The sequence below is a fragment of the Leopardus geoffroyi genome, chromosome B2 (assembly GCF_018350155.1).
Source record: "Leopardus geoffroyi isolate Oge1 chromosome B2, O.geoffroyi_Oge1_pat1.0, whole genome shotgun sequence".
In the NCBI taxonomy this organism is placed as follows: domain Eukaryota; kingdom Metazoa; phylum Chordata; class Mammalia; order Carnivora; family Felidae; genus Leopardus; species Leopardus geoffroyi.
This window is the reverse complement of record NC_059332.1, coordinates 141,694,970-141,720,824: the sequence shown is the minus strand read 5'-3', so window position 1 is coordinate 141,720,824 and position 25,855 is coordinate 141,694,970. Positions and strand designations below refer to the sequence as shown.

General features: G+C 45.5%; 1 protein-coding gene across 14 annotated transcripts in view; it reads right to left on the bottom strand.

Moving 5' to 3' along the window:
* The window catches only part of ARID1B (AT-rich interaction domain 1B), a 454,520-nt gene that overhangs the window by 35,094 nt on the left and 393,571 nt on the right, over positions 1 to 25,855 (bottom strand). For 7 of the 14 annotated variants that reach the window (XM_045500132.1, XM_045500130.1, XM_045500124.1 and 4 more), the window contains 3 exons: positions 24,412 to 24,739; positions 22,512 to 22,640; positions 7,346 to 7,491 (listed from right to left, as the gene is read on the bottom strand). In XM_045500132.1, the coding sequence (XP_045356088.1) occupies positions 7,346 to 7,491; positions 22,512 to 22,640; positions 24,412 to 24,739 (603 nt within the window). The remainder of the gene's footprint in view (positions 1 to 7,345; positions 7,492 to 22,511; positions 22,641 to 24,411; positions 24,740 to 25,855) is intronic. The other 7 variants (XM_045500135.1, XM_045500129.1, XM_045500136.1 and 4 more) reach the window with 1 other exon arrangement.

Sequence of the window (25,855 nt, the reverse complement as noted above, 5' to 3'; positions counted from 1 at the left end):
TTGAAGGAAGAAAAGAAAAAAGAAATCGTAACTCAGAGCACACTCGTTTCTGACATCTAGACAGCACGATATTCTGGTGGTCCTTTTTTAACTTAAAAAGAAAAAACACAAATGCAATCATTTATTCAACACCCCACCACTGAAAGTCAACTCGTATCAACGTTATCTTCTCAAAATGATTACAGCGTTATTTAACGGAGCAGGTGACAAGTGGAAAGAAGTCCAATGTTTAAACTGCTCATCGGGTGTTGAAAGGAAAGAGTGGATGTGTGTATTTTCTACCTGGTGACTAGAGGATGTTGTGCTTTCTTAATTTCCTAAGTTTACATAGTCTATAGTTGGCAAATTCATTTGACATTTTATATGGTTTCATTTGAAAATCTTATCTATTCCATGTGGCCTGGTCTGCAACGATGGAAAACAATCGTAACAAATGACTTCAAAAACAATAATCAAAAGTTCTTTTCGAAGGAAAGGATTTCTAATTAGTTTGCAGTGGGGCTGCTTTTCTTTCAGTCTGGGACCGTACGTGCACTTATCAATCCCCAGCAGCAGCTCAAATGCCCAGCGGCCCAAGAGTCAACTCTACGCTCCCTGGCAAAACTCACTCTCCATCTCTAGGCTCAGAAATTCTACCAAGTTCATCCAGGCTTTAGATTGAAAGGTTCTCCGAAGAACAACTGATTTAGACGCATTTATTACCCATACGAATAGACATTTTCAAGCTAAAAATATGGGTTCAGATTTCTTTTTAAAGGAAGCACAAGGCTACAGTAGGGAATCAGTGTAGACGTCCAGGGAATAACAGCTGAATTTCTACAGAACCCCACTGTGAAAACCATCTGCACAACACTGGGCCGGGAGTGCGACACAAACAGATGTGTGAGGAGAGTTGGAAACAGACAAGGGCGAGTGGAGAGAATTATGAGCCTTGTAAATGAGTGAAAGCCAGAAAACATTCCTATTTCAAAATAAAGTAAACCTGAGGTTTTATGAACAGGACCCATTCTACGTTCTGCAAACGAAAATGCTGGCTCAACCAAGGCAGTGCACATGTTGCATAAAGTGCCAAAAAAAAAAAAAAAAAAAAAAAAAGAAGCGTTAAAAAAGGCTCTACAGATTGCCCACTACAAAATGATTATTGCACATATTCATGTATTACTATGTTTTAGAAAATAATTAGTTTTAATTACAGCAGAGAGAGAGTGAGCAGGGCTCTGGCGAATTAGCTGGCAAGCTTTGTGGTGCTAATTTGCTAATATCGTTAGCATCTCTGCAGGTTGAGACCAGAGGTCCTGCCAAAAAAGCCGACCCCGCCACGTGCCCGTGAGCACGGCGGCGCGCCCACGGATGCCCCGGGAAGCGCCCGTCTTCTCCGCGGGCGCACTGGCTTGTGCTCCCGAGCCCATTTGCAGCCAGTCAGCCCTTGAAGTCATCGCCACACACACAAATCATAATTGGGATGTTTTTCTTTCTTTCTTTCTTTCCCTTTTTTTTTTTTTTTTTCCCAAATTACTTTCAATACTTAGACTTTAAGAACTGGAACAAAAAGCTTTTTCAAGGGATGCAGCTGCAGAGAAAAATCTATTGGGATCAGCTAAAAATGCTGTTATTTTTGTGAATGTGTGAAACCTCAGAAAAGCAGCTGAGAGAGATTACACCAGACCGCCTTGCTCCGAGCTGTGGGCTGCTTTCGTGCAGTTTTCTCTCTGGGGTCTAGCGCTGTAGGAATTAGTAAATCTGTACATTAAGAAACACTCTTTTTAGAAGAACAGAATGGAAGAGCAGGAGGCGTGCGGAAAGAGGAGCTTCTTTATGAAAGTCCACACGTCCTTGCTACTTATTCAGAGTGGGTTCCAAGGAACGACAGCCACACCATCCTGGGAAGGTGGCAAAGTCACGGACACGCGGCTCCAGTTAAGGCCTGTATCTTCAAAGGTTCTAACGGATAGTTCTGTTAGTATTTGTAATAAATTATGCCTAAATATTACTGTTGAAAGACAGAAAACAGTAATATTCTTCTTCGTGCATGAAATGTGTTAACATACACAAAACATTTTTTTAAGCCTAAAGAAGTGGGACGATACGTATTATCATAATTAATGATAACAATTAACACTGATTTAAAAATCAGACTTGGGGTGCCTGGGTGGCTCGGTCAGCTAAGCGTCCGATTCTTTTTGTTTTTAATGTATTTTTTTAATGTTTATTTGCTTTTGGGAGAGAGACAGAGCGCAAGCGGGGGAGGGGCAGAGACAGAGGGAGACACAGAATCCGAAGCAGGCTCCGGGCTCTGAGCTGTCAGCACAGAGCCCGATGTGGGGCTCGAACTCACTGACCGTGAGACCATGACCTGAATCGCGTGCTTAACCACTTAACTGACAGACCCGCCCAGGCGCCCCAAGCGTCTGACTCTTGATTTCGGCTCAGGTCATGATCTCATGGTTGGCTGGTGGGATCAAGCCCTGCGTCGGGCTCTGTGCTTAACAGCGGGGAGCCTGCTTGGGATTCCTTTTCTCTCTCTCTGCCCCTCCCCCATGCACGTGCACACACGCTCTCTCTCTCAAAAACAAATATTTTAAAAAATATTAAAAAAATAACAATCAGACTTAGATGAATTTAAGCATATCTGTTGGTTTGAAATTCCCTAAATTTCTTCATTCTCTGTTATATATTCTTCGATGGGCATTTAGGGTATGCAAATGTAAAAACTGTCAAAAGTTACAATGTGTTATTATCTTGAGAGACAAACAAGGAGAGGGTTTAGAGTAACAGTTTTATTTAGTCCTCCTGCCTTACGCTGCAAATTTTATTTTAGTAAATGGATCATAAGGTCTTTCCTTACTGTGGCTTTTACTGTTCCTTTTGTTGAAATGCTTACTTTTTGACTTCTTACCAGAATTCTCAATGAATCACTGCAAAGAGCTATACGCCTCCCAGGGCGATGACACTCCAGGGGCACTATTTTTTTCTCCTTTCCCAGAAGAGAAAGACCACCACTACTGTAAGGATGTGTTAAATCAAGGCCCTGTTCTTTCTCCCATTGACATCAGTAATCCAGTATGGAAAGTTCAGGCATAAAAAGGGGCAGTAAAGGATCCGTGACTGCAGAAGAGCCGCGTGAGCACCGTAAATACATTTCGAGCACTAGCCTCTGGCTTCACCACCGAAATTTAAGAGCTAGAATGATTTCTTAAAGTAAGTGCGGGTCAAGGTCCTGAGGCAGTCATTCCACCCTGGATTTAATATATTCAAAAGGAACACGAAGAACATATGGTGTGAGCAAAACTGAACTCAAACATTCATTCGTACTCTCTCAGCTTCCTTCACTTAGTCTCCCTACAAGGCGACAAAATCACTCCCAGAAGATGGGGAAATGGGACCAGAAACACACACACGGCTTGTTCTTTTCATGGTAAACAATACACCATGCCCCACAAAATATTTTATTCCTTGTTTCTGAAAGCACTGAAGGGCCTACCTGCGTGTGTACGTCTGCAGATATTCAGGACCATTTTCACACGTGGCTAATATAGAAAGACCGCCGTTAACATAACACATACAGAGGATGTGAGAAAAGCTCAGGAGAAACCCTTCTCTCTGACTGGATCGGCGAGGCCTTGAGGAAATCTGCGGACACCCATCTATGCCCATGTACCTCCACGGGGGCAGTGTATGTGAGATGCACACCCCCAGCATTTCCATCTGCGGCCTCTCTCCATCCCAGCCAGCCCAAGGAAACACACGACCGGAGCAAAATCAGTAAGCAGCTCCTGTCTGCAGTGAGCTAGAGCGATGCTCTCAAGAAAGCCCCAGCTGCATGTGAAGTCCAGAACCACCAACGTACTTGGCATAATCCCGGGGTGCATTTTTTCCCCACTCGAAGAGATATGGTTTTCATAATTTAATATACCTTTTACATCTTTGGGGTGGGGTGGGGAGGGAGGACAGCAATTCACCTAAAGTCACTAACTTCGTGCAAGCAAGTGAACAAAAAACCCGACAATCTTTATAAACTACTTAGACAATCGACAGCCAGCAATGGTGTGAAATACCCCAAACTTCTTTAGTGAAGGACCCTAACGTCTCGAGACAGAAAACACCTATCCATCTGGTAGATTTATATTCTAGGCAGAGTTTTATAATTTTTCTTTTAAATTTCACAACAGCAAATTATCTGGTAAACAGCCAATGCCACACAAAGCTGGCAGCAGTTTAGCGGAGAGATTGCTGAGCAAAATACCCCTAAATGGGTGGCTCGTAAGCTTTAGCACGCACATGTGAAAACCACCTGCGGAGTCTGTTAGGAATCCAGACTCCCGGACCATCCTCAGAAATTCCGGTTGGGCTGCAGTAATCTGTAGTTTTAACAAACATTCCAGGTGATAGGTGGTTCCTGACTTTTGGGAACGCTGAAAGAGGCTGTCGATACCGTGCTAGTGAGCTTGCCTCTTTTTCCTTGGGAGGGCTAATGGAGCTAGTGTGCCCCATCCCGGTAGGACAGCAATAGGATATCGCATTTGGTACTGAGCAGCGCTAGGTGGGCAGGAAGATCTGGAATCTGATGGGGCTCTTGTACAATAGGAAGGCCTGATAACAGCAGTGTGTGGCTGTTCATCTGCTATCTGTAGGTTATACTGATGGAAACGTCCTACATTCTGCAGAGCGACTTCCAGGGAGGCAAACTTAGAACGACAGATGGTAGATACATTTTCTGGAATTTAGATGTCTTCTTTAAGATGATGGCTTATACAAAGACAAGTATATGACTAATGAATATTATAAAATGAGACACAAGTATAATATAACCAGTAACGCAAGTATCATATAAAAGGGTGTATTTAACAAGGCTATATGTGATTTATAATTTTGCCCATAGCATTACATAATTCTAATCTTTTAATGTGGATAGTTTTTTTTTTAAAAGCTCCTTTAGAGGGAACAAATCCCCCCACTGCTTACCACCCCACCTCCCCTGCATTTTAAAATGAAGAAATAGTTGTCACATTCATACTCACACTGACTCCATTTGAATAATTACTTGCTCACTGAAGCCTGTAACAATTTGTCACTACACAGGGAGACTGTTTTTGGCCCTGTACACTGTCTACAGCACAACGGCTCAAACTCCACAAAGAGGGTGCTGGAACGTCTGCCGCATAAGCTGCTAACGGAAGCTCAGCCAGTCCCACGCCCAGCCCTGGACACTGTGGGTGTCATCTTCACTTTCTCCGAAAGGGTCCTTTGGTAGAGGAAATGCTTTGCCGTTATCACCGGCAACTGATATGCACGAGCCCAGACCAAGTAGAGTGATGTGATGCTGATAATAGCCTTTTTTTGGCCCAACTCTAGGAAAGTCAAGAGCCCACCTTCCGACCAAAACCCGTCAGGAGCCACTCGGTAACATTCTGGGTTCCCCTGTCGTTCCCGTTTCCCTCAGAGATTGTAACACAGTGAGAGCGGACTGACGTGTGCCTATCAACAGATACGCAGTAGAAGCTAAATCATCCCTATTCCTTGGATGTGCTAGATGACTACTTTCTATCAGGCTGCATTGGACTTAACCGAGCTGGAAAAAAAAAAAAAATCACATAAATGTGTAGAGGAAAATTTGATAAATACTTAAATTATTAAAAATTCAATATCTCCAAATATACCATGTGATACAAAACTACTACTTAGCCCATACAAAAGTGTGTGAGGATAAACGGCCTTTTGTCGAACAGTTTTCCTCTGAATTATCTGAATAATAATAATAGTAAATAGAAACCCTCTCTGTGAATCTCCATTAAATTGGTTATTCCTTAGGAACACATAAATCTTCTTAGGCAGGGCACCGTGCCATCTGTTTGTGGTTGGTTATTTTTGTGGCTCTGGGGTCCAAAGGAAAAGGGGAAAAATGAGTATTGCTAATAGTAGGTGAAAATTTATTGTGTAGTTTCAATGCTCTGAAGTAATTTTATTTCAGCAAGCCAGACAAAACACATAATGTCATAACCCAAATACGCTGTTACCTGGGACAGTGCTGAGAAGGGAAGGGAAGCTTCTGGCTAACAGACTGTTCAAGAGCCTTCCCCTTTCATCTCGAATGTAAAAACATCCCCCTCGCTGGGATGAATGACCGGTATCAGGAAGGGCTGTTCTGTTTATTTAAAAACCTTCATTTTCTCCACCAGTTTCTCTTCTTTTCCCCTCTTCCACATGCTTTTAAAGAGACGTAATCAGGGAACGGCCCTATTAAATTAGACCTGAGAAGCCAACCCCTCAGAAGCTTGGCCGGGATGCCAGCCCAGCCTCTAGCTGTCTGTTCGGCCGGACAAAGAAACAATAGCTCCTGGGGTGGCCTTTCAAAGATGGACAGGTCAGCAAGGTGGCAAAAGGCAGAGGAGATGAAAAAAGGTCGTAAGAGAAAGCCAAGCCTCTAACTCCACAGTGCTTTTCGAATGCATCATAAAACAGTGCGGGACACACATGACTGGCTACACAAAGCTCTGTGTTGACCAAAGGAGAGAATGCTACCCGAACAGTGGTCACCACTCTAATCGGTGCTAGAAAGGAACAGGTCAATTGCGATCCACAGCGTTTCCTCATGTAAAGAGTAGTGTTCACTGCTGGGTAGTTGGGGCTTGAGGAGGTGATTCAGGGTCTAAGCAATCCAAGGACACAGACGATTTGCCCAGGTTTAGATATTTTCAACACTTCCACAAACTGAGAGAATACTCTTACTGCACCAATCAGATGGGATTTGGTAAGAACGCAGTTGTTGGCATCACAAAGTGGGTTGAAACAATTAAACGTGACACAGAATTTAAAACAGCGCATTAAACAAAATTGTATACGATTCCTCAATGGAGACAATCTGCAAATAGCACTTAAGGAACAACTGTTTCCACATATACATTTCAAGGTGAAAAAGTACTTCAAACCCCCTTGTTCTGCCCCTGAAATATGGTTTTTAAGTGTTCGGCACCGTCACTACCGAATGGAGGATCCATTCTGTCACTGGGATCTCTTAATGCTTTGAATGATACCCAAAGACAAAAAGAACATAGTGTATGCAGTGAGCAAGCAACCCCAGCGACACTTAAGAATACGTCCACACATTGCAAAAACAGAGCGCGGAAAAAGAATTTACATAAAACGTAATGTGACCCTCACTCTTAACAGTAGTTACATAGGTTGAGCAAGTTTCCAGGCACAGCAAAGTGGATTTTTCCCCCCTTTTCACCCAATGATTCCATTGCTGTTGTCTCTGTACATTCACCGGTGCAGGCCTAAGAGGAAAAGAGGGAAAGGGTTGGGGGTGGGGGGCAGCGCTCTCAGGGCACAGAGCTGCCTCGGTTACCTGTTGAGCTGTTCACCATATTGGGCGCCATGCTGTAGGGGGGTGCCTGGGTGTTCATGAGCCCAGAGCTGTTGTTGACGGGCTGGCTGTAGGGAGAGCTGGAAGCCATAAGTCCACTCTGGTTCATGCCCGGGAAACTGCCTTGCCTGTGTGAAGAGAGAGCACAGGTATACATATAGTGACCGTGCACGCGGGCAACACTCTACCCCGGGGGTCATTTCTCATAATGCACATATGCAAGGGGTGGGGCTGCTGTTTTCCGTGTTTGCTTAAAATAATTGATTTCCTGGACAGAGAGGCTGAACTCTTGCTAAGTAATGACTTAAAACACTGTGTAAAAATTCCAAATAATATAGATTCCACAAGTAAATTATACATTTTAAGTCATGTCAAGTGTTCCACGTTATGATTTCTATAGAGGAATATAAGCAAGAAAGGGGGAACTTGAAATAAGAACAGGAATTACAAAAGCAAGCAAAATTAACTTCTAACATTTAAAAAAGATTTGACTCTTTATTGGCATTAAGTAGTTAGTATCCTCGTATCAAAAACCAGGAGTCAAGGGATGAAAAGCAAATGGGCAGTGTGGGAATGTTACTTAAATTTTTTTTCCTTTGACCTAAGTTTTCTGATATAATGAATATAGGAGAAAGCATTTCTAAACGCTTCAACCTGATTATTCAAGGTTCTGAAATTAGGTACTATTAAAAACACACCCATTTCCCCATATTGACATCACACAGTAAACCTCAGACTCCCGCTTCTTTTTGTAGGATTTCTTGCGACAGGAAGGAAGGGAGCTTAGACTGGCTGAAAGTGTCCCTAAAAGTCTCCGGGCCACCCCTCCCTGACTGCGACGCAGACTCACGAACCTAAAGTTTTGGTGACTTGGTTTCACTAGTTTTGTGTGTCCGCTCTATGAAAGACAAACTTCTCACTCTTGCAAGAGGCCAAGGGTATTTCTGGGTCTGAAGGAGACAACTGTGGTGTGAGGGTATTTCTCTGCTGGGCCCGGGCCTGGGGAAGGGGAGGTTTGGATGGTGCGGTGGTTTAATGCTCGCAGGGAAACCACAAGGTGACAAGACAGGTGATGGCGATGTGGCAAAATCTGGGAAAGACGCCACCCACTGGTGTACCCAAGCTTCTCCTATGTAAATAGTTCACCTGGAGAAAACTTTTCAAACTTTCATTTACTGGTGTTTTCTCTCGGGAGTAAAACTAGTAAGAGGCGTAAAAATCCACACTTGCTCATCTAGTCCAAGTGAGTTATGATTTTAAGCCCCTCCACCTCCATTAAGTCGTCATTTGATGGCTTTTTGATGGTAAAATATGTTTAAAGAGATCCTTTCAAAGCTTAACCTAAGTCATTTTCAGAAAAACACAATATATAATCTTTTTGTGTAGCAGTCTTCAGTGGATTCAACTTTCTGGCTTGTAGAAAAAGTTCAAACATGGTCCACTTGAAAATTCAAAGTATCAAAGGTTTGAGTGCTTTTCTTCCTTTTAAATATCACACAAACTATTCTAAACTGGCACTCGATGATAGCTTGGAAAGAACATTCTAGCGGGCTGAGAGACTAACGGTGTGAGTGTGGCTCTGGGAGAAAGGAATGTTACTTCAGCCTTGAATGCTGAGCTCACTCAAGTGCCACTTCGAATACTATAGACTGCTGAATCAGGATGATAATACCCACTGCAGTTCATTAAGAATGTATCTGAGATCATCCAATGGCTTCTGATTAACCTCCAGGTCGTCAAATACTCATAAATACATTGCCCGGCAGCCATAAACATATTCCTGTACGGTTCGGGTCTTAACATCAGCGTGGAGATTGCCGGCATTAACTCAGACAGCTGAGGTTCCCTTCTGGGGTGTTTTCATTCAAACAAAACACAGTTTCACGTTCATGTCCCTGTGGCACCTGCTGGGACTGCTCTCCCAATTTGTTAGCAGGCTAGTCACCTGAAGAGCATCCTTAACTCAGGAACAGGTTGGGTTTTCTGAAGACAGCTTTCAAGTCTCAGCCAATGGTGACCCACCGTCGTCCATCCAGATCGTTTCAGGGGCTGCCTCCTTTGTGAAGGCTGCCCTGTCTCCCCCACCTGGGAGCTCTGCCTTCCCCAGACTCTGCCTCTGACAACCCTCTGCACTTTCTTTTGTGTATGGCAACAATTTATGTGCATGCCTGGGCTCTTCTAGGCAATTCTGAGAGGAGCAAACGAGCAACAGACAGCTACTGCAGAAAGTACTTGTTAAATAAACCGAGAGAGAACATTTTTACCATTGTAAACAGGCTTTTTCCAAATTCAGTTTCACATGTGGTGTGACTCACATGTGCATGAAACACATGGTCCTTTAAGCACACCTGCTTATAACTCAGGTGCAAAAGAGAATCCGAATATGAAACCCACCAGGCGGGTGGTTAAATGAAGTAATGACCTCAGAGGCTCCTTGTAACCCTAATCTAGGATTTCTCCCAAGTCTGCACGGCCCATCTGCAATCACCATAAGATGATGAAGGTGTGCAGGAGAAGTTAAACAAACAAACCCTTAAAGTAACGAAACAAATTAAAGATTTCGAGGTCGGTGTGTTGGATGTCAGCTGCTGTGTATAATGGTCCTCAATGAAATCATGCCTGCAGTTTGAAAAGTCTGGTCAAAATGCCACAGGTCTTGACTCTGCCACCAGTCACACCTTCCACTGTCACTGGGATCTGGGAGCAAAACTCCTTCAGTCTCTGGGCCTCAGTGTTTGCATGTGGCCATGGAGGGACCAATAACAATGACAATGTTCATACTTTACTAGGTAATTATAAATGTGCCGGGCACAATTTCTAGGCATTTTATACATTTAACTTTTTAAATTACCTGGAGGAAGGTTAGGTGGAATTATGCTCACATACAAAGGAAGAAAATAGGGATCAGAGAGATTAAATCACCTGCTTAAGGACACACAGCTAGGAAGCGTCAGACACAGAATTCCTCAGGCCTGCTTTCAGATCAGTGTCCTGTATTTCCTTCTCCAAGTGCAAAGTACACAGGCACACAGAGCCCACTGTATACCTTCCTGTCTACTGTATTCATCTGTGGTTACAGAAAGCTGACAAATAAAAATGGTGCTTTTCTCCGGGTTTCCGGGACACCTGCTTCTAGGGACGAGTTTATCCAGAGTGCTGCACGGCTCTTAGGGATCCAAGTAGGGAAGTGGCCGACAAAGATGCGAGTCTTCCCAGCAATGCAGGGCATGCGCGGCCATGAGCGCGGCATCTGGCCACCTGTCTAAATGGGGGAGAAAGCTGGTCTTTCATCATCATAGAAGAAATCCAATTCATCACTGCTTTGGAAACTACTGCCAGGATTATTGGTAATTTTCAACGAGCAAGATGAGCTTAATACTAAAAAGAGCTTTCTGCTGACTTTTTGGAAATTGAGACAATTTTGTTTTGTGGAAGAAAACATAACATGGCCGCCTGACTAAGCCGAGCACTCCAACTTATTACGGTGTTGCTACTATGAGAGGATTTCTGGGGGCTCGCGACAAAAAGCTTATTTGGTTGGGCTGACTACCGTCACTCGGACCACAAAGACCTCCAAAGAAGTTGGGCCCTTTCCAGAGGCGGCACTCACCGGCTTCTAAATCCCTTTCTGACCACGGCACCGTTTGCAATGCTCCAAATGGAATGAGGAGAGCCAAGAAGTAAATCACCAGACATTCTCTTTTTCAAAATGAACCAAGAACAACAAAACAAAAACAGGCGAAAATACAAACTGAAACGAAGGAAACATTTTCCACGTAAAAGCCTACCAAGATGTAAGCTGGGCCCGGAAGAGCAAAGTGCCCTTCCTTGACACTGTGTGTGTGTGAATTCCTGGGCTGTCTATTATGGGGCGACAGGCTCAGGTGGTTTTCCTCCCAAATTACCGTGGTCCCCTGATGTGGCCCGTTCCTAACCTGTGATAGTTGTGGCAATAAATGCCCAATAAGGCCCGGGGGGTTGGGGGGACTGGACTAACATTTAAAAGTAATGTTTAGTTGCTGTTGTGCTGCTAACGTAGCTACTGGGCGTAGCGCCTGGGCCGCACTGAGTGGGAGGCGGTGCGTCCAGATCAGGGCTGACCAAAGGGGCCACCGCTTACCCAGGCCTGGTCTTCTGTGACAAGGCCCTGTTCCCTCATGCCTTTGCAAAGTCAAAGTCTGAGGTGGGGCGCTGTTATTTAAACACGGGGACCCGCAGAATCACCGGAGGAACGTTATTTAGATCGATCGGTCTTTGGTTGGGCCTGGATGGAAGTGTTTGAGATCTGTCATCCTATGACAAAGGCCAGGTTATTATAATGAGGATAGTTCAAAACTGGAGCCTACGGAGGTTTTCCCGAAAGCACTCCTCACTCCTGCTTCTCAGTCTTCACACGGACACAAGTAATATATATATATTATTATCTATTATATATATTATCATAGATTTTCCTTTTATTCACTTTGGAAATTTCTCAAACATTACACATTCATCTGCCAACAAAGAGCTGGCTCTAGGGAAGAAAAAAAACAAACCCAGAAGCAAACACCAACTTTAAAGTGACCGTTTCCAATGGTTCACTGAGAAGATAGAAAGCAGTTAAACATACCAGTATGAAATCCTATAAAGAGTAACCACATACTCCTAAACACCTTGTTTTAAAGTCAACTACAATACAATTTAAAATAAGATCTGTATATGGTTTCCGTGCTTTAAAAGAATATTTAGGCCATACTGTCTTAGCAATCACCACTATTTTTTCTCAACAGTGGCAGATGGGGAAGTGTGAAATGTGTATCTTGAAAATGAATGGGTTCCCGATACAGCTCTTTGGAGAAGGGTCGGGACAGACAGAAGAAATAGTCTGGAAACAGGCACCACACGAGTGAAACCATGTCATTTCAGTCTCCAGGGGCAAGCCACCGGGAGAGAAGCTCCACGCAAGGGTTCTAACAGAGCCACTGAAAATATCACTCCTGAGTTATGTTCAAAATTGGAAAGTATATGACTGCCACATACACACGCCCTCCTCTGTATGGACTGTCAGTGTAGGTGTAGTTTATGTAGCCAGAAAGATGGCTTACTGACAAAATTAATTAGGCTAACAGTGAAATTTGGGGCACTCTTTCACTTAAACTCAATAGCGATCGGAACCAGGAACCCACATCTTCGAAAAGCCCAGTTCCAGCAGAGTTTATTTTTAGAGAGCTCTAACTGCATGCATAACATTACACAGGATGCCCTATTTTAAATGTGTTCTCAACAGACACTGTTTTCACACCCATGTCCAGAGTCACTGGCAGAACGCTTTCAACCTGAGTTACACAGTATCTTTCTCAAAGCCTCACCAAGAAGGACAAATTTGGTTGAAACTGGTTTAAATCTAATATCTGAAGAGGGAGAAACACTGCCTATGTCCCCCAAACAACATGATCAAGACAGAAAAGAAAGCCGTCCAAGCCCCAGCCCATTTGTGGTGTGACCAATGCATCAGCCCACCTGCAAGGACACACATATCAGCAACTCGGGGGGCAAAGTAACACTACAGTTTCAACAAGCCACTCGCCCTGGCTGGGAATCAGTCCTGGGGAGGTGAAGTGGCATGTATATCCTTAACCCAAAGACAACAGATAGAAGCATCAATGACTTAGAAACAGTAGATGCCTGGAAAAACACACAGCCACACAGGGGAGGGGAGGGGGACGAAGGGGGGAGGGGAGGGGAACGGAGGGGAAGGGAGGGAACAGGGAAGGGGAGGGGAGAGGGCCTTCGGGTGTCTGGGAGCAGGGGACAGCAGGCTGACTAGCAGGGAATGAAAGTGGGGAGGGAGGGAAGGGCCACGTCACCCAGGGCTTCGGTTCCGTAGGGCTGTGTCTGTTAGGAGAAACAGAGAGACCGGGGGTTTTAAGCAGGAGCAACTCGTTAAGAAGACGTGTGATCGGAAGACGCCGTCCTCGGACTGTGGGAGGGAGGACACACTGGAGGCCGGGAGAACGGCTGTGGGGCTGAGCTACTGTAAAAGTCCAGGTAAGATACGGAGCTGAACGGTACCTTGGAGGTAAACTGGGAGGGACCTGGTGATGAATCAGATGCTGTGGGGAAAGAAGAGGCACACCGAGAGGTCTCCGAGGTGTCTGGCTTACACAAGAGGATGGACCTACGGGGCAGTCACAGAGAGATCAGGGCTCTGGCTTTGGACACGTGGCATCTGATGTGGCCCTGAGTTCCCGAGAGGCAAATGTCATGCGGGCAGCTGGAGGCTCAGGTCTGGGAAGCGGAGGGAGGGTCCTAGAACTCATCTTTGCTCCCTGCTCTCTTCCAATCCTTCTTGAGTCTTTTTGTCTAAGATTCTCCCTCGTGAACGTGATCTCTTCTGGGGCAGCCCGTCCCCTTAAAGAAGGCTGAAGTGTGTATGACATCAGCCACAAAGCTAAGAGTCATGATCATTTTCCAGCTGTAAATTAATAACGCCCCAAACCCTTTGGCAATTGATACGTTTAGGTTTTATTTTTTCCTTTGAGAATGGGCAAAAAGGAAAGTTACTTTTCAAGAACTCCATGAAAAAGACGCTTTCAACGGAAGGGTAGTGGTCACTTTGTGAGCTGTTCTCGAGAAGGGTCTTTTGGGTGGGTATATATTTAGTGGCTAACTCCGCAGAGTCCAAGTTCTCCCCGGCATGTCTTTGCCACGGCCCAGATCACGTGGGCGGCCCACAGGACCTCCCGGTCGTCCTCACCTTTCTCCAAAGAGCCGTATTTTCACCCCTGCATCCCGGCGAAATGATTTCCACCAAGCGCCGAGGAATACTGCATATTCCACCCTGATTTCCTAAAAGGCTGGAACATCAGAAACATTTCTTCCCTTTTTGTTAACTACTTCACGCAGACTTCTCAGAGGGTTCCAACCTGTTATCAGTTCTGCTCCTGGCATCCCTGCTAAAATGCACCTGTTGTGCAATTTCAAGATTAAGTGCTTCTTTTTTGCCTCAGTGCAGGTCCCCCGTTTCAGTTGTTCTGGAAGCAGCGGACTGATCTTCCCCTCCTTTCTCAAAGCAAACAGGAGAACGAGCAGAGCTCAAGGGTTTTGAAGCAAGGGGCTTCCTTGTCAGGGTGTGAAGAAAATGCAGAAACTGGCTGCTTGAATTTTGGTAATTGATAACGAAGAAGGCTCTGTGCATCTCCAAGTTGATTTTGGTTTGTTGAGCCCACTGTTCTGTTATTAAGAACCGTTTACTGGCAATCGCACGCAAACGAACGGCAGGTCTCCCTTCTGAAGGTGCTTCACTCGGAGGTTCTGGTGTTAGACCCTGTTGATCCCCAGCACACCGGCTACCTCAGGTGCAGCGTGGAGACAAAAGCCACAGGGGGCAGGAGTGGGTCCCCAAACCCGTCTCTTCCCTCTGAGGGGTAAACCCCAGAGCTTTGTAGGCTCTGGTACACGTAGCTTCCCACTGGCTTCTGTTAAGGACGCAAAGAGCATAGGCCCCCTGGTCTGGTGAAAATGACATCCACTGTACCTCTTATTTTGTTTATTTATTTATTTAATTAATTTATTTATTTATTAACATTTATTCATTTCTGAGACACAGAGCATGGACGGGGAAGTGGCAGAGAGAGAGAGAGAGGGAGACACAGAATCTGAAGCAGGCTCCAGGCTCCTAGCTGTCAGCACAGAGCCCGATGCGGGACTCAAACCCACAGACCGTGAGATCATGACCTGAGCTGAAGTCGGACGCTCAACCGACTGAGCCCCCCAGGCGCCCTCTGTTGTACCTCTTGAAGGAAAAACTAGTTGCCATTGATGTCACCCACAGAAAGAAAACAGTGCTCTTCCCTGTGTTAAGTCAAAGTTCTTTACATAAAAAAAAAAAAAAAGGTTTATCTTGGGATCATAAAACCATTAAGAAATGATCGTAATTTGTGAGGGGGGCTATTCCTTTTCAGTGATGGGAGTACCCGCCCTTTATACAAGGACATCCCCTTCCTGGGCACAAGGTACAAGAAAGAGTGACAAGGGAAGGTCTCCTTAGAGTTACCAGCACCTCAGACACAGGGCGCATATCAGCTTGACAAACGCCGAGGACTAAGCAGCAACTACCCAAGAACGAAACCGAGTGATGTTTTAGGGAGGAGGTCATTAAGAACGCACAGATCTCATGCATTCACAGACTTCTTGTACCTAAATGGACCAGTCTGTTGACTGAAAAAAAGAAAGAATCTAGGTCCCAAGATCTCCATCTCATATCCTTGCCACAGCAATAGTCTGTAAAATCCTCCAACAAACAATACTCTTGTCCAGCGCTGTGGTGCCAGGAAATATATCAATACAGTCCTTTCTAACTTAAAAAAAAAAAAATCTTCGTAAAATTCTTACAGATTTCCTGAGCTAAGGGCAGCCCTGGGCCACACAGTTACTCAATTTATTTAAGCAAACGCTGTTCAGAATTAGGGTAGGATGCTGCAGGAAGAGCCTGAGAAATAGGAAGGCGGAAACTGGCAAGCTCTTACCCAGCATTAAACACTCAAAGGCCATCCAGCAAGAGTTAACTGGCAAAGCACGGGACAAAGCCTTCAGGTTCTGAAGCTGCGGGTTTTTTGTTTGGTTTGTTTTTTTTTCACTCTCTTAATGGAAGTGGAGTTGGGAATAAGAATGAAGGTCAAGAGTAAGAAGGGCCTTTGGGAGGTGCCCCCACGTCCTTCATGCCGCCAGCGAAGGGGTTCCATGAGTGACCAGAGAGCCCAGCCCCTTGCCCGTGGTCTTCACAGGTCACGCGGGATGCTTCCCAAACCCCAGACGGGGACAGACTAAGACACAGACCAGATGCTCTTTACCACTTTTAAACTCTTCCGGCTGCCCTCAGCCCCAAACACCGTGGAGGCGACGAGGTTTCAGACACTTCTGGTGTCGGCCGTGTGGCCAAATGCTACCACCTGTGATGTGTGTGACTCCGGGGACCCTGCCCTTTAACCCTGAAGAGCCCGGACTGGCTGGGCTGTGTTGCTGACCGTCTCTGGGGACGGGTAGACTATAGAGCTGATTCTGGAGATGACCCTCCCAGCTGGCCTGGGGGGCTGTGTCAACTGTGGGGCAGAGGTGCTAGTAGGACCCCAGGTCAGGCCAGGTGGCTCAGACAAGGGAGCAGACACCCGATGCAAGGCTCACCTCGATGGCAAGAGCCCCGACCCAATGCACGCGTCATCGTGGGTCACCTGAGAGGGTGAGGACGCACCCCGCTGGGAGGGGTTCAGACTGGGACTGGATAGGAGATACTCTGAATGAGGGAGGCAGGTCTAGATACGGTGGGAAACTGGGAATGTTCCAGAATATGAGGAGCACACTGATGTCTGAGACGAGGACAAAAAGCAGACAGTCAGAGGGACTCGGGGAGACCACCTCTGCCATGAGTCGAGAGACTGCCAAAGCCTGAGTTCTGGTTTCTGGCCCCCCAACCATTGGTTCCTCGGAACGCTATCCAGTGACCGAGGCTCCCGTCCAGCGTGCTCCTCATTCAGTATCCACCAGCTTCAAACACAGGCATCCGAGTCTGCACTTTCCACTCCCTTTTCTTCAGTAGCCGGAATCCCAAAGGTCAACCCTCAGCCAGCGTTCCACAGCAGGGTCCCCACGGGGCTGTGAAAAACACAGGCTCCAGACCCTCCCCTGCCTGTGGCTGCGGTGAGCGTGTGTACGTGGTTAAAACGCTTGCCTGGTAATAACCACTTGTTTAGGGAACGTCACAGACTCTAGTCCATTAAAGGTTTGCTGCACATTTCACACTCTGATTCCTTGGATCTCATTCAACTTAAAAAAGAAAAAAAAAAAACTCTCGTGGTCTTTTAAAAAGTAGTGCTTTACTAATTTTTGATTTGAAGACTAATAAATATACTTTGTAGTTACCGTGATAGTTCTGAAACTCTGAAAGATGTGATTGAAATCGTAATCTTAAAATACCAACATAATAATCCTCAATTGTAAATTTTGAAGGGGAAAGGGGGGGGGCTAAAAATTAAGCACGGTATTTGGATGATAATGCAAAGGCTTACATTTAATTGCAGAAATAAAAACTCTACTTAAGTCTCAGAAATCTTTTCTTTGTCTTCCAATAACGTGACTTTTCCAATCATAGCTATTATTCTAAAACCTAAGAGTCTAAAATCCAAGGGGCTAAATTCTTTGTTAATACAAATCACTCACAGCCCTTCAGGCTCACGGACCCCACTGTAACTGGGGCTTGACACATTTAGAAGTTTTTTGCTCCTTCCCTTTGACATTTTAATGCACTATCTCCATTAATGTATTTCCACATCGGTGGCTCCCTGCCCATCAGCAGAATTGCGTCATACTGGCTTGAAGGAAAATAATACAGAAAAAGTGCCTTGCTGGCAAACAGCAACAGGGAAAATGAATTATAAATACACCTCCCTAAAGAACAGCTGCCGGCAGACGTGTGTGTATGTGGGGTGCACATGAGACACAGACACCAGCAGCCTGTGTATACCCAAGAGGACAGACTGATCCAGTCGCTTGTGAGAGGAGTCAGCTAGTCCCAAGCAGAGGAAGACCACCGGTCAAACTCTCTTCCGAGACATTCGGCCGCTTTAGCATCAACACAGGTGAGGTGCTACTACGCATCGAGCTACCTTGTGGCTAACGTTTCGTGGCAGTCAATGGGTGGCAAAGGTTAAAAAATGATGTCAGAATTCCCAAACTCCTCTTTTACTAGAAACATTCTAACAAAAGTGATTTTGGCCACCCTAGTATTTGGTACGATGTAAGTATTAAAACGTAGGTCTCCAGATTCATGATTGTGAGAGCAGAAAGATGCCATTCCAGGCAACAATCATAAGACTTTCCAAACGGACTCATTTTTGCTCATACTTTTTTCCCCTTAAAACTAAGAAGTCTCAGAGTTTTCCTCCTTCTGATGTTCAGTCAGTCCACGGGGGTGTCTTTTGGGGACAGCAGAAGGAAGACGCGCGTCGCTTGTACCAGCCTCAGCAGGTGTATGCGCTGTGGGATAAGAGGGTCGGATCAGGATCCCTAACGGCTCCGCTCCAGTCGCAAGAATGCAAGATGTGGAATCGTTCTCGGGGGGCAGGCGAAGGGTGAAAAGGACAGGGATTCAAACCCACCCATCAGGCAAGCTGTCACCGCATCCCACAAGGTGGGTGGTTGCGGAAGCAAGGACTCAGGCTGTGCGGTCGGATCTCCAGGGGGACATGCCAAACACACGTGGCCCATCGGGGAAGCACAGGGCGGGCCAGGGAGCCAAAGTCCAGGCCTCAAGTAAGAAGTAGGATCTCCACCAAGACACTGGCTGATCACTGGTTTCTAACGGTAGAATTGCCTTTAGACCTGACAGAGAACCGAAATTAAGACGTTTTCCTTTTAAAGGGAAAAATCTATTGAGACAGCACTAAATGAAGGAAGAGCGGTTAAGACCGGGAGACAGAGCCGATGCCTGGCCTGTAGCTGACGAAAGGGTCCTGAGCCAGTAACTCGAAGACACTCGTCTCCTCCACCACAAAATCAAGAGGCAGAGGCCTGATGACACCTCAAACCCTTCTAGCTCCAAGATGCTACTGCTCTGTCCCCGAAAGTACATCCTCTGGGAAGGGAGAACAGAACACTTCCCTTCTGAGGAAGATACCGTCATAAAGATCCGTGCCAGAACTGTGACGCTGGTCATCTCAAGTCACCAAAGACTCGATTCAAGTTGATATACGGGGGGTTGCTGGGGGTGGCAGACTTCAGGGAACCAGACTGTACCCGAGCCTAAAGGTCTAGGGCTTGTCAGGCCCTCTGTAAGTTCACTGAAGTCGTGCATTTCCCTTGGAGCTCATTCCCAAGAAAACAATCTGGATAACTCGGATATATCCCGATCCACACATCGGCTGTATTTGGCAGAGCGGTCAGCTGTTGGGACACTAGCAGGTGCCACTGGGAATGGATGAATGGATGCAAAACACACATCCATGGCTGAGGGAGATTTTCTTGTGTGTGTGTGTGTGTGTGGCCTGGGGTTCGTGGTAATGCTTCTTTAGGAAGCAACAGGCCAAAGTCTCTCCTAAACTTCTGGCCAACTTTGGCTCCCCTCTACAGACAGTGTCTCAAGTCTGTCCAGCATGGTCTACAGAGCCAGACTGAGGGGGAAAGTCACCAGCCGTCCCTGAACTAGGCTTTTCATAAGGTCACTGAATATTGCCACCTCTCTCTCATGGCTTCAAAAGAATACTACCTACTAGAAATGCTTTAAAACTAGGGGCACCTGGGTGGCTCAGTCAGTTAAGCAACTGGCTCTTGGTTTCTGCTCAGGTCATGATCTCATGGTCTATGAGTTCACACCCCACATCAGGCTCTGTGCTGACAGTGCAGAGTCAGCTTGGGATTCTCCCTCCCTCTCCCTCTCTTTGCCCCTCCCCTGCTCATGTGCGCGCTCTCTCTCTCTCTCAAAATAAATAAATAAACTTGAAAAAACAAAGAAATGCTTTAAAACTAAACACAGCAATGCATTTTCTGAATAAAGTCTCTCTGTGTATGGCAGGCAGGGCGTCTTGCAAAAATATTACGTGTAACTTATTAATTCCAAATGATTAGATGAGATCACTCAGCTGGTCTAGTACCCAAGCAGTAAGAGTCACCGTATTCTACCGTAAATCCTCTGATAATCAAAAGGAATTCCTTCACTCGAAAGGTCGAAATGAAAAAAAACCCGATTCTCTCTGTTTCTTCACTTACTCAGTGCAGCAGGTGGGTTTTACCCTTAAAAAACAAAGTAATAAGATGGCTTCCAATCAGTCACGCCTGTGTGTTTTCCTCTGTCCCGTCTCACACGCAACGAGCTGAGAAAGCCTGGAGCATAACTGCCATAATCCGTCATTTCTCACGGAGAGCTTTCGGGTTCTAATAGCACACGCGTGCACACACACTCACGCGCTACACTTTTGTCGCTAATCTGTCTTTTTTCAGGTTCCTTCAGAAGCTCCGGGCCCTGAGGGATTCTGACTTGGGAAAGAAGTCATTTTAACAAACTCTGCGAATGCTGTGTTTCTGAAAGGCTGGAGCCACTTCTGCCCCCAAAGAGACACTGACATTTAGTGAACCGGTTTTTCAAACTGCCGACCTGACTTCCACCCGACAGAGCCACCAACGGGGGACGAAAACGACAACAGAAGCAAAGACATGAGTTCGCTGCCACGAGCTGTTAAGTAAAGCAAAAGCATGTTGAAAACCAAATTTCTTAACCCACAGCGCTAAAACATGTACTCTACATGTTTTCTCACATTCAAGCTTCTGCTTAAAAAAAAAAAAAAAAAGGCACAACAGGTTATATGTACTTGCAAAGTGAAAAGGAAGGAAGATTTAAAATAGAAATAAAACTTTCTTTTCTTTCCTTTTTAGAAAGAATGCTGTAGACATGAAAGGCAAAAATCAGAGCTAACAGGGATGGGGCCACAGAGATGAGCCTTCGCCAAGTGCGCTTCATAAGATTTACAAAGAGTAACTCCGACATCTATCTTTTTCTTATTTTTAATTAAAGAGGAGGTGTTGTTTTCTAAGGAAGCTATCTGGATGCTGCTGGCTGAAACGCAGATTTGATCTCCTCGTGCTGGTTAGCTAACATTGATTTTCTGCCCCAGTGGAAGAGATTTTACTCTGATGCATGCCATTTAAATTCATTTTACACAGCTGCTTAATGTGGCTTGGCAAGGCACAGCCAAACTAGCTTTGTGGGTCTAAATAGGACTCCAGAGTTGGTAAAGGACAGATCCTATGGATTAGTAGCTGATGAGGAATGCTTTTCTCCCCCTGCTGTTATCTTCCTACTGACTCATGAAGTGACCTTGAAGGTACCACAAGAAGGGAAAAAAGAGGAAAAGACATCTTCCCAAAAGAAGTCTGCTTACCTAATTATATTTGTTATTTCATTTTTAGGATTATGTTTACAAAATTCTATATTTGTTGGCCCACATTTAGGACCGTGTTTACAGGATTTGGAAGTCTCGCCTGCAAAATTATCGTTTGCTCTCGCTGTCTAAATAAATGTATACCGAATACAAAACTAGTGACAGGCTCTCTGTTACGTATTCATAACAAGCAGTAAAAGCATAGTTCTAGAAGTTTAGTCTTTAAACAAAGCCAGCTGACTGTTCTCTGTTTTATTTGAACCAAAAACGTGGTGTGTTTCTACTGAAACTGCTGAACAGCGTTCAGTCCACGTAGGATAATCTTACCATTGCAACATGCAAAACAGTATCAATAATAATATTTCTGCTAAGTAAATCGCTCAATAACGATATGCTTTAAGAGCACTTATGAACCTAAAAATGGTGACAGCCTGTTGCTACATAGCTTTGCAGTAGGAAAAAAGAAAGCCACTTTTTGTTGCTGTATGTAATTCCTGTGTCGAAATGGATAATAATATGGCAACACCATGTTTCGAAAGAAAGTTCTGCGTTGGATTATTTGGTTGCGTTTTTCTGGTGACTTCAATATTCTAAAACTCCTTGGGAGAAGGAAAGAATAGAAATCTTTGGCACAGGTATCTGCTCAGGGAGGCTGGAAAGAATCCCCTCCTAAGTCCTACTAATAACCTAAGTCCTGTCTCCTGCAGTGGGTCTCTTGTCAAACGCGGCCGCTGCTCTCTGAATTCAGGGGTGTGCGTGCGTGTGTGGAGCGGGTCACTGTCGTGGCAGAGATGACAATAACACAGTCATGATCACGGTGCTACACAACACAAGTTCCCAGACAACAGAGGGACGACAATGGGGGAGATCACGCCAGAGCGGGTGGCTTCATTACTCTTACGGAGATACAAGTTTTTCTTTCCCTCTCAGGCATGAAGGGAACAAGCCATGCCAAAAGCCATGCAGAGACAGGATCTGGGGGACAGCATGCACGCTCCCACCGCACTACCACAGTACCGTTCAGAAGAGTGAAGAACAAAACAGAACAAAACGAACCAAACCCCCGAAACAAACAAAAAGGAACGAAAAGACAACCCCCTCTGGGATGGATCTCCTCTTAGGTCTTTCACTTTCTTGTTCTGGGTGTTCCTTTCGCAGCCAGATGGCACGTTCGTTAACAGTTTCAAAAAAAAAAAAAAATGCCCAGGTCCCGCAGCAAGTCAGGGTATGTTGCTACCTACCCGTACTGGTCAGGCTGGTGCATCATGGGAGCCTGAGAGTTGCCATAGTTGGGGTGCTGGGAAGAAAACATGGGGCGTCCGCCAGCCCCAGACTGGCTGGGATAAGCAGGCGACCTAATGTATGGTGGCCTAAAGCAGAACAGAAGAACAACTTCTTTGGATTTGTTCTGTAGACAAGTACGAATCCCCCTGTCCATCATGTCACCTCCACACATAGGTGCGGGGGGGCTACAGAATGTGGCATAATACTCTGTACCGTGCAGCTGCCTGGGAGGGGAGGGGAGCTGGAGAACATTCCTTAAAAAGGGGGGCGGGGGGCGGGGTGAAGGACAGGGCAGAGGAGAGAGAAAAGTGAGATTCTCAGATGTAATCTCAGTTTACGCTGCTGAAGTGGAGCCTTGACTTCAGTACAAGCCAAAAAATACACGGGCCCTCGCTGAAAACGGGCAGTGTGTGAAGGCAGGGCTTTGGAACTGCCTCCTGGTCAGAAACAGAAAAGGAAAACGCATGGATGTGGATTTATACGTTAATTTATACAAAATGATATATAAACTGATTCAGGGAGGGAGCATAGCAAGACTTTTTTATCAAGCAATTATGTCTTAATATCTGTGGTTATCTTCTCCCCGGGCCGCTACCCGAGGCCTCATCGTCCAATGCAGTCAGGTACTTTCTACTTGAAAATAACTTGTGCTTCAGGAGGTGCAACAATGGACAATTAACCCTAAATTAGAGCTTCAATTGGACCAGGCAAACCAGTTTTCACGGACAGGTTTATTAAAACATTCCCTAAAGTCTGTGAGGTTCGGGTTAGTATCTGGGGTTCAGGAAATTTTAAGTAATTATAATGTGGATGAGAGAGAGAGAGGATGATTGATTTTCCTTTTGATTCCTCAAGGGAAATTTATTTTTATTTGGAGCAAACAGGGAGACTGAAGGGGTCCCTAACATTCCCCAAATAGCAGCTTCAGAGGAAAAGTAACAAAGGACACATTTAAACACACACGCGTACACACACACACATTTTTCTTTCCCTTTGACAAAAATCCGATTCCTCTATCTTTTCTTCTGAAGATACCGTAACTTCAGACATAGCTGTCAACGTGCTTTGTTTTAAAACATATTTTAACATATGTTAAACGTAATTTAAAACATATTCGTAAGTGCTTCCTTTAAAACTAGTTACTTCGGTCATAAATTTTTAATTAAGTACGTTATTTTTATATAGGTTCAATATTTGCTTCAATCATTTTAGAAATCAAGATTAAAAACAAGTGATTGAGGCTAAAGCCTTGCTCTATCAGCTTAAACTTTATGAAATATTATCTTTGCTTTATTAACCACATTTTGGTTTGGACAGAGAGGTATGCCCAGAAAAATAAAATATAAGAAGATGACATCTCTAAATCTCACACGTATACATTTAGACAAACACACAGGATACAAATATGTGCATAGACGAGGTTTCTATTTCATAAAGATTTTTATGGTGGGGTAAAAAAAAAAAAAAAAAAAGAAGGTGGTTCTTTTTCAGTGTTTTCGATCTTAAAAGCCTAGTTTTTCAGGCTTCACACTTTCCTGCCTAAACCTAGCTGTTCTAAACGGGAACCATGAGATATGCCACTGCTCTGGGCTGGTTATAAGGACTCCTCGCAGTCATTTCAAAGAACCTCCCACAACTCAGATTCCTTCCTCGATGTCTCCCGGAATGTGTTCTGTCGTTCACCTGTCTGTACTTTACGGTACAGAAAACATTAACACCAAAGGAACGGCCGAGCAAAATCGCACTCCACTGCTCCCCCCCCACCCCCCCGCCCCGGGTGACCCGGGTGACGATGTAGCTCTGTGCTCAGCACGTGCTCACACGTCCGCACCCAGACCACCTGCCCCGACGGCATACCTGCTTTGTGCCGAGTTTGCAGCGGCCTGCATCACTGCGGCAGCTGCCTCCTGTGCCTTACGGTTCACGGTTGGCATCGGTGGCCCCATTCCTGGCCCTCCCTGCTGGGACATGCCGGGAGAGCTGGGGGTCATGCTGCTCATATTTCCAGGAAACGGCCTGTTCTGCATCCCAGCTGATGGCATTCGTCCCAGGGGCATAGCACCACACGGCTGGCTTGGCCCTTGTCCGTGCATCTGGTTGTTGGCATTGATGCCCATGCCGGGCCCTGGGCCGCTGTAGCTTGCACTGGGCACCCCACTATACGCTGGGGGTCTGGAGTAGTTACCTAAACAAAAAGTAAACACAAATTGAAGCCTTTTACTTAGTATCTGTACTTGTGAGGACGGCCACTAGAAAGACTTCTTGTCCAACAGTGTGATCAACACAGAATATTAGCCATGACCCTTATTAACCCTTCCCCTGGTGGCACCGATGAGGCTGGCTGTGGCAAAATAAGCTATCTCGGCACATTCCAAGGCAAAGAGCCACACAGGCCCGCTGAGAGAGGGAGGAGACAATCAGGCTGATCATTAAAACAACCTATGCACAGGCAAGGGATGCTAGCAGTGAGTGTTGTTGCTTCAATACGCCCAACATTCGCATTTCTACGTTTTACTCCAGAGAATTATTTCAACCCCTAGTCCTTAGGAACGTACCACTGAGACTGCATGACTACCCCACTACTGCACGCGGCAGTCATGACAAAGGGCCAGAAAGACGGCATGTAAGACAAAATGCACATCTGGTCAAGATTATCCTCCAAAACCCCACAGGAGGGGTCACATGGAAACTCAGCATTGGTCCAGCAAAGCAACCAGTTTTTCTCTGGTGTTGGGAGCAGGGTTTTTGTTTTGTTTTGTTTCCGCCTTGAGCATCAGATAAAGCAGCTCGCTTGTGCTTGGTGCCATGTCCTCGGAAATATGGTTTCACGTACTAGCATGACAGTCAACGTGGTGAAGGGGTGGTGGCATCCGGGGGGGGGGGTGGGAGACAGACCCCCCGAGCCCCCATTCACACTGGCGCACGCGCTCGCAAGGAGAGCAGCAGCCTCAAGGACCCCAATTATTTCAAAAGTTTTCTCTCTCCTTCCACACCTTTTACTTTGACCGAGTGTACATACATTAAAGGCATAAGTAATGTCGTTCCAATAATAACAATTGCAGAGAGTAACTGCTGAACCGTACTGTGTTTGACATGCTGGGTTAAGTGCTTTACACCAATGGTTTCATTCGCTTCTCCAATAACCGTATGAAATACATATATAAATGACCATGATTCCATTTACAAATGAAGAAAATCAACAGCTAGTAGGTTAGGATTCAAGCTCCAGCAAAAACAGGTTCTAGGACCCATGTAATTAACCAGTACGATATGCTGCTTTCCCACAAATGATTATTGAAAC